At 48.6% G+C, this 8,782-nt stretch overlaps 1 protein-coding gene across 1 annotated transcript in view; it reads left to right on the top strand.

Annotated features, from left to right (window-relative positions):
• Positions 1 to 3,301: 3,301 nt before the first annotated feature.
• Positions 3,302 to 8,782, top strand: part of Ptpn18 (protein tyrosine phosphatase non-receptor type 18) — a 29,869-nt gene continuing 24,388 nt past the window's right edge. Inside the window, exons 1-5 of the mRNA XM_021197592.1 lie at positions 3,302 to 3,472; positions 6,514 to 6,622; positions 6,917 to 6,993; positions 7,079 to 7,174; positions 7,267 to 7,305. Of these exons, the coding sequence (XP_021053251.1) occupies positions 3,380 to 3,472; positions 6,514 to 6,622; positions 6,917 to 6,993; positions 7,079 to 7,174; positions 7,267 to 7,305 (414 nt within the window). The 5' untranslated portion in view covers positions 3,302 to 3,379. The remainder of the gene's footprint in view (positions 3,473 to 6,513; positions 6,623 to 6,916; positions 6,994 to 7,078; positions 7,175 to 7,266; positions 7,306 to 8,782) is intronic.

Below are 8,782 nucleotides of genomic sequence, written 5' to 3' on the forward strand. Positions count from 1 at the left end.
TCCCAGCCAACAGAAGACAGACCATGTCCACCAAGTAAATGACCCTAGTGGAGACCCACCCCACCCTCCCACTCAGCCTTCACATGGTCAGATTTACTTATGAGCCAAACTTGAGCCTACGAGAAAGACACCCTTAGTAAGATTCCATCTTTTGGAGAAATAGACGTCACTGGGTCTCCAGCTACCGAAGTAGAGATTTCTCAGGCACTGGTCAGCTCTCCTGTTCCTTGCTTATTACCATAGCTGACCCCTTGACCTCTCAGAGCTGCTGCTGCTCCTGGGTACTGGAGTGGTCTCCAGTGACCACTGCCCACCAGTGACATCTACCGCTGTTCCATAGGGGCCTGCCACGATCTCCTGGTGACACCATCCATCTGCTCCAGAGGCTCCTGGCTTAGGATGACTGCCATTGATCATCTCAGAGATTCAGCTTCTGTGGACTCCACCACTGTCACACAGGTCACAGACCTTCTGTGTACCGCCTCCCTGGGTTGCCATCAACCCCTCCCAGTCCATCCACCACCCGTTCACAATCCCTCTGGCATTTATTCATGGCCATCTTTCGCTTCTTTGGGAACCAATACTCCAAGTCCCCACAGCCACTCACAGCAGTCCCCATTGCCCTTGACTCTGCTCCAGAGGACACTGACTTCCCAACTGCTGTTAGTAACATTCACTGACCTCCAGTGAACTCCACAATTACTGTCCATCCTGTCATTCCTGCTGACCCCCTTAGAACACTCAGGTGTGAACAGTGACTCCCCAAGAACTTAAAATAAGTAGGTTAGATTTCCCCCACTTTTGAAAGCTCAAAACAACTTATTTCTTCATATATACATACAATGTATTTTGATTATATTCCTCTCGTTCTCTATTCTCACCCCTCTTCCTGCAGATCCCCCTCTTCACGAGCTCCTCTCCCACTTTCCGGTCTTTGGTGCGTGAGGGAAAGCTAGCGTGGGTGTAGCACTGAAGAGTGTGACTCCCTTCCGTAGCTATCAACTGTCTGTAGCTCCTCAGGGAGGCATGAGGCTCCCGTGCCCAACTTACTGACGATGGAACTTGGGTGGGCCCAGGGTTAGGAGCCCACGCCCGCAACTGCTAGGTCACATCCAGGAGACAGTGTTTCATGGCACTCCCAGCCCTCTGCAATGTTCCCTGAGCTTCGGAGAGTGGACACAGATGTCCCTTTTAGGGCTGAACACAACTCATCCTCAGTACTTGAACCAGTTTGATTATTCTCACCTCCCAATATTTAGGCAAGGTCCAGCAAACTAGTGTCTGCAAACTACATATTTTAAAAAGTGTGACAAAATCCAAGGATTGGTGTCAATGTGGTTTCTAAAACTTTTAAAAAATTTATTTGGCTGGTTGGTGGTGGCACATGCCTTTAATCCCAGCACTCCCAAGGTAGAGGCAGGTGGATCTGTGACTTCAAAGCCAGTCTGATCTACAGAACTAGTTCTAGGTCAGCCAAGGCTACACAAAGAAACCCTGTCTCAGAGAAAGAAAGAATTTATTTTTATGTATCTGCCAGTATATCTGTGCCATGTGCAAGCTTGGTGCTTGTGGAGGCGAGAAGAGGGCATTTGGGTCCCCTGGAACTCCAGTTTCTGGTGTTTGCGAGCCATCGTGTGGGTCTGGGACTCAAACCCCAGTCCTCTGGAAGAGCAGTCAGTGCTTTTAAACTGCTGAGCCATCGCTCCAGCCCTCCTAACATTTTTTTAAAATTACATTTACTTGAGTGCTTATGCACAAGGCTATTCATAAGGAGGCCAGAGGACTATTTATGCAAGTTTTTTTTTCCTTCCACCATGTGTGTCAGGGGATGCACTTATTGATAGGCGTGGCAGCAAGGCCTTTACCTGCTGAGCCATCTTACTGCCATCTTCCCCCTTTCAGTGAAAAGGTTTTGGGATATAGCCACCACCCTCATACTATCTGGCTGTTTTGCGTTGCCACCGGCAGTAACGTAGGATGGAGATCTAGCAATAAAACCTGAACCAGTTCTTGTCTGGCTTTTAAAGATGCTATCCATTCCTTCATTTAAACACTGTGATGACCAAGTTGACAGCCTTTTACCAATGATCCCACTGATCTTCCAATGACTTAAAGCACTTTCAATCCTCCTTAGCCCTATCTTGGCACACGACCCCAATCGGATCTCCTCAGAGCCCTCCCTCAACAGAGTTGGCAATGCTTGAAATTCTTTGGTTCCCCTGTTTTATTTTATTTTGTGTGTAGGGGATACACCCTCACTATAGAGCCTGTGTAGTTGTCCAAGGACAACACTCTGGTGTCGATTTTCTCCTTCCACCATGTGGGTCCTAGGTATCAAATTCAGGTTGTCATGTTTAGTGGCGAGGCATTTACCTCCTGAACCATTCCACCATCATTAAAACATTTTCCTTTTTTTCCTTCCTTTCTTTCTTCCTTCCTTCCTTCCTTCCTTCCTTCCTTCCTTCCTTCCTTCCTTCCTTCCTTCCTTCCTTCCTTCCTTTTTTACTTTGAGACAGGATTTCATCACAAGCTAACTTCGAATTCACAGTGTAAGCTAGGGTAACCTTGAGTTTCTGATTCTCTTGCCTCTACCTTCTGAATGCTGGGACAGGCACTCTACCAATTCAGCTACAACCTTAGCACGGCCTCTTCTCCAGTCTTTAGTCTCCAGGACCCCAGGAGCTTTGGCATAGGATCTTCTTCAAACTCCTGAAGGGGGACGGAGGGAGTGTTGAGACCACTTTTCCTTCCAATGCCTCTCTATTCTCTTCCTCCCTGAGGGGTGTGGGTTAAGATCCACAAGTTAGGACTGAATCCTGGTGCCCCCCGCTTTTTCCAGCAGGTTCCAGAAGTGAAATCACACCCCTACCCCCCAGAAATAGGCCTTTTCCCAAAGCACAGTGCAGGGAGTATTTTTATTCGAAGTCAGCCATTCCCCGGACCTCCCTCATATTCCGCTGTCGCGCGACCGTGAACCTCGGCGCTCGCAGGCTGGGTGGCGTCGCCACTCATCAGGACTCCGGAGCAACCCTGGGAACCCGGCCTGCGAGATTGAGAGCGCGGCCATTCCCCTGGAAAGGCAAGAGGGGCTGAGCGTTCCGTGCGGACTCCACCAGCTTCACGGTAGCCGAAGCAGCCGAGGCGCCAGCGGGGAATTGCGGGACCCGCAGCTACTTGGACGGCCAGTTCGGCTGCGGTGGCAGCTAGCACCTGTGGGCGGGGCGAACGGAGTGAACTCCTAAATGCCATTGGTCGAGGGGCGCGGCCTGCCCGCCATTACCGGTCTTCATTGGTTGCTGGGATGGAGGCCCCGCCTCGCAGTGTCTAGACTCTCTGAGTCGGAGCGCTCCTTGTGGAGACCTCTCGAGCGGGTCACAGCATGAGTCGCCACTCGGACTTGGTGAGGAACTTCTTGGAGCAGCTGGAGGCCCGGGACCACCGGGAGGGGGCAATCCTCGCTCGTGAGTTCAGCGTGAGTGACACCCCAGCCATCAAGCTTCGCAGCCGGGCGCTCCCCACGGCTGTCCACCTGTGCAATATGAAAGCTCTGCCTTTTCTTCTCAACTCCCGGGGCGTCTCCTTCCTCCTGCTCTCGGCTTTCCTCTTCCCGCACTTCTCTCACCCTGACTCTCCCAGCCTTTCGCACTTTGCTCGCAGGTGCCCAGAGGGTGAAGTCGGCTACTGTCTAGGAGGAGCCAGACACACTCGAGTTGGTGTCGAGCTCCGGGTGCAACCTTCTCCTTAGCGGGGCCGTGGCTTCCGCCGGGAAGGGAGGCAGTACACCTGCGCTGGACTCGAGTCCCCAACCCGGGCCACTCCTGGGTCACCTTGTAATCCCAGGGAGGAAGTGGTTTGGGGCAGCAGAAAGAGGAACAAGGAAACTTGTCGCCTAACCTTTGGGTTTCGAGTTTCCAGTCTATCTATCCTAGGGCTTTTCAGAACTGTGGCCCTGGGAGCTCTAGCCTCTTTTTCACCTGTTTTGAATTGTGAAAAAAGACAAGCCGGTCTGAAAACTAGGTGGTTTGGGTAGATGCACCTAGCACGCATTGGGTATTCACTGGATATATTCACTATATGCATCTGCCTTTAACATGGTTTACAAAAGTTGTAAACGTTCATCGGGCCAATCAAGCCCGTGAGAGGGACTGCCACTCAGCAACCATGGTACACAACACGTAATGAAGTATTTTAAATAGAGTGACGTGATCCAAATATGTAATACACTATCTCAAACTTAGAAATATAAATGATAAAGATATAAAAATAAGTGTGGCATTAAATGATCACTTACAACCTGGCATGGTGGCACATGCCTGTGATTCCAGCAGTTGGTAGCCTAAAACCGGAGGATAACCATGAGTTAAAGGCCAGCCTGAGTTATATAATTTTGTGACCACTCTGGAATACTCTGGAGATTGTTTGAAAGAATGAAAAAGATAGTTTACACAGACCAATATGTAAACCAATAACAGTAAAACTCTGTGGTGCTGGGTAGTGGTGTCGCACGGTTTTAGTCCCAGCACTTGGGAGGCAGAGGCAGGCGGATTTCTGAGTTCGAGGCTAGCCTGGTCTACAGAGTGAGTTCCAGGACAGCCAGGACTACACAGAGAAACCCTGTCTCGAAAAAAACAAAAACAAAAACAAAAAAACACAAAAAACTCTGTGATGGTGCATGCCTTTAATCCTGCACTTGGAGGCAGGGGCAGGAGGATCGCTATAAGTCTGAGGTCAGCCTGGTCCACACAGTGAACTCCAGGACAGCTAGGGCTATGTAGGAAGACCTTGTCTCAAAAACAATCAAACAAACAAACAAAAAACCCCAACTAACTAAATAAGCAAAACAAATAAACACAAAACCAACAAACCAACCACAATACTACAACAGATACAACAAACATTAGTAAGAACCAAATTTATAGCAGGGTGAGGGAGGCACACACCTTTGATTTCAGCACTTGGGAGGCAGAGCCAGGTAAATCTCTGAGTTCAAGTCCAGCCTGGTCTGCAAAGTGAGTTCCAGGACATCCAGGGCTACACAGAGAAACCCTGTCTCGAAAACCAAAAACCAAACCAAACCAAAAAACCCAAAAAAGCAAACAAACAAACAAACAAACCCAAACCAAATTTATTAAGTTAATACGTAAATATACACATAAGCATATGGATAGGTTAAATGTGAATCTAGATAATTTGCATATGTAAATGCTGTAACAGAAGAGCTATTAGCATAAAGTATAAATTTTGTAAGCAAGAAGATATGTGCATAAACATGCACATGGTGTATCTTTCAGGTTGAAGAAAACAGTTTTGAGGGCTCCATGCAGAATCTTGCACTCACTCACTCACTCCGGGCTTTGATTTTCTACCTCTGTGATTGAAACACCCACTGTAGGAAGAAGGTGTCTCTGGGGGCTGGAATAACCTGACCAACTTAAGCAAACCACTTTGAAATGGTGGCCCAAGCACAATGCCAATCATTGCAATTATGAACACCTGATAAGAGTGGTACTATTCACTCGTTATAATAATGTGCCAGCTATAAAGCACCTGGAGCATCTTCTTACATGGTATATCTATAGCATATTGTCACACTGTATCTTGTTTAAAGTATTTTTAATTTTCACTTGGCGCATGTATGTGTATATGTATGTATGCGTGTGTGGAGGCTAGAAGAGGCTATTGGATCCCTGAAGCTGGAGGGACCAGCACTTGTGATCTGGCAAGTGCTAGTGCCAGGAACCAAACTTGGTCCTCTACGAGAGCAGAAAGTGCTCCTAACCACTTAGCCATCTTTTCTAAGCCCTATTATTTTTTTGAGACAGGGTCTTGAGACAGGTTCGGGCAGGTCTTGAATTCAATATGTAGCCAAGGATGACTTTGAACTTGTTTAAATTATATGTGTCCACACATGTTTTGGGGGAACTGTGGACAACCATGAGAGCTACTTTTACCCTTTTATCTTACCTTGGGGTGAAAGTCAGGTTGTCTGGCTTGGTGGCAAATACCTCTACCCACTGTGGCATCTCCCTGGCCCCAGTTTAATTTGTTTTAGGGGTGAGGGTCTTGTTCATGCCACAGCACCTATGTACAGTCAGGACAATTTTCTGGTGTCCATTCTCACTCCTTATGGTGTGGGATCCAGGGACTGAGTAGGAAATCTCCAGGCCTGTGTAGAAAGTGCTTATTATATGCACCGAACAGCCTTTGGGGTCTAAATAATGCGTATTTTATTGTCATGATTTATAGTACATTATAACATGATTGTGCAGATCTGAGAGGTCTGGATTCAACCTTTATTGGGGTACCTCCTTGTGGGACCTTTGGCAACTTACTCAACCACTACCTACATCAACGTTCATCTGCACAATGGGGAGAGTGGATAGCTCCCACTTGGGATGTCTAAATCCCCTAGCACTGAGCCTGATTTTCACCTGCTGTTCTAGATATTATCACACAGATGCTACTACGGATGGGTCTCACTCTGTTCTTTCTGCTCATGGTGCCTTCCACCAGGACATTAAGGCCCGCTCAGTGGCCTGGAAGTCTGAAGGTGTGTGTTCCACTAAAGCCGGCAGTCAGCTTGGGAACACGAGCAAGAACCGCTACAAAGACGTGGTAGCATGTAAGTCAGTGGGTATCTCGAGGGAGTCAGTGCCACTTGCACAAATGCTGGGTGGCAGTGCCCATTTGGCCGCACCCACCCACAGCCAGCCCCTCTCCCCCCACCCCCTCCCCTCAAACCCCGCCCCCGCCACCCCCCAAAGCATGCTATTGCTTGTGCTTGAGGTGGCTGCATTACTCCCTGAAGCCACAAGGGGGCAGAGCACCACTGGTGTGCTGTCAACCTGCTTGCTTTTGCCTGGGAGGGCGTCACAGACTTGACACCCACCCCTCCACATGTCCCACCCTCTCCCAGATGATGAGACAAGAGTCATCCTTTCCCTGCTCCAAGAGGAGGGACATGGAGATTACATCAATGCCAACTTCATCCGGGTCAGGCTAGTGATCAGGGGAGGGGTGGCTTTGGGGTGGGTTGGGACGGGCTTCAGAATCTCGTTAATGAATGGGCCTTTCCCAGGGCACAGATGGAAGCCAGGCCTACATTGCGACGCAAGGACCCCTGCCTCACACTCTGTTGGACTTCTGGCGCCTGGTTTGGGAGTTTGGGGTCAAGGTCAGCTTTTCGGGACAGAGAGAGGGGCATGGTTCTGAGTCCCTGTCCTTCTGATTTCTCCTTCCTCAGTGGTCTCTGTCCCTTTTGTCTAGGTGATTCTGATGGCCTGTCAAGAGACAGAAAACGGACGGGTATGTATCCTCAGCCTCCTAGAACGCAAAGAAGGCTTGTACAGGGAGGAGGGGAGGCTTGGAGTCTCCTTCTTGTCCCTAGAACCAGAGTCCAGTCCCTGGTTGATTCCACTGCAGCTCTGCAAAAGCAACTGGTCCTAATTTTGCCTTGATCTTTTCCCTTTTGACCATGAGGTTGTCCCCGCAGTACTGGCAGCCCAGGATTTCCACCAGCCCACAACATGGCCAAGGACCGATGCTGAAGAGTCTCCACCCTGGTCTCTCTATACCCTTTCCTGCTTCTTATACTCCCCTCTATGGATGCTGGGCTTGGCTATTCTCGGATGAGCCAGAGAAGGCTCTGCTTTGGGGATGTCCTCTGCCATGGGTTTTATCATTACCCATTCTGTTACCTGGACCTTCACGTGGTGTCACACCTCCACATGCCCACGTCTAACTCTTTCCTGTGTCTTACCATTTTCCTTCATAGTTCTTGTCTACCTCAACACACGGGATAATTCTAAATGGGAAATGCATGTCACAGTAGTATGACGACCCTCCACAAGCTATTATTTTTACCTTTGACTATCTTCTTACTGGGATACAATTCTCCCATTTAGCCAGGCTTGCCAGCTCCCTCCTGTGTGTACTTCAGGTTCTTAGGAGGCCAAAGTGAGAGGATCAAAACTTTGAGGCCAGCCTGGGCAACTCAGGGAGTCCATCAACCCGTTCACCACCCCATTAGCTGTCCCAGCCCATGTTTAGAGTCACAGGCATCCCCGAGTCTCCTTTTGATGCCAGCAGATTTGCCTAATCGGTGTGTTTAACATGAAATGGAATTGTGCGGCACGTGCCTCCCACGACTGGCTTCTTCCTCTTTGTGTTCTCAGTTCTTGCATCCAGAAGCGTGCCCCTAGTGTACTTCTTTTGATTGCTGAGTAGCAGCACCTTGAACATACCTACATCTCACTCCTCCTCTGAGCAGTTGCTTCTCTGAATCACACCGCTGTGAACGTTCATATGCAAGCCTTTGTGTGGACATGAACTTTGAGTTTGCATTAGGTGGAATTGCTGGGTCATAGAGGAACTCTAATTTTAACTCTAGTTTAAGGAAGTGACAGTTCATTTTCCAGAATAGCTGTATCAGGTTACATTTACATCCACAGTGTGCAACTCCAGTTTCTTTACATCCTCGCCAACAGTTCTGATTCCTTCTCATTTTGAAAACTTTTTACTTGCTGTGTATAGGGGAGTGCACATATGTGTACACGCGTGCCATGGAATGGGGCAGAGGTCAGAGACAAATTTGGGAAGTGGATGTCTCTTTCAACCATGTGGGTCCCTGAGATTGACTTGGCAACAAGTGTCTTTACCTATGAGCCATCCTGCCTGTTCCCAACTTTTCTTCTTCTTCTTCTTCTTCTTCTTCTTCTTCTTCTTCTTCTTCTTCTTCTTCTTCTTCTTCTTCTTCTTCTTCTTCTTCTTCTTCTTCTTCTTC

The sequence above is a fragment of the Mus pahari genome, chromosome 5 (assembly GCF_900095145.1).
Source record: "Mus pahari chromosome 5, PAHARI_EIJ_v1.1, whole genome shotgun sequence".
Lineage (NCBI taxonomy): Eukaryota > Metazoa > Chordata > Mammalia > Rodentia > Muridae > Mus > Mus pahari.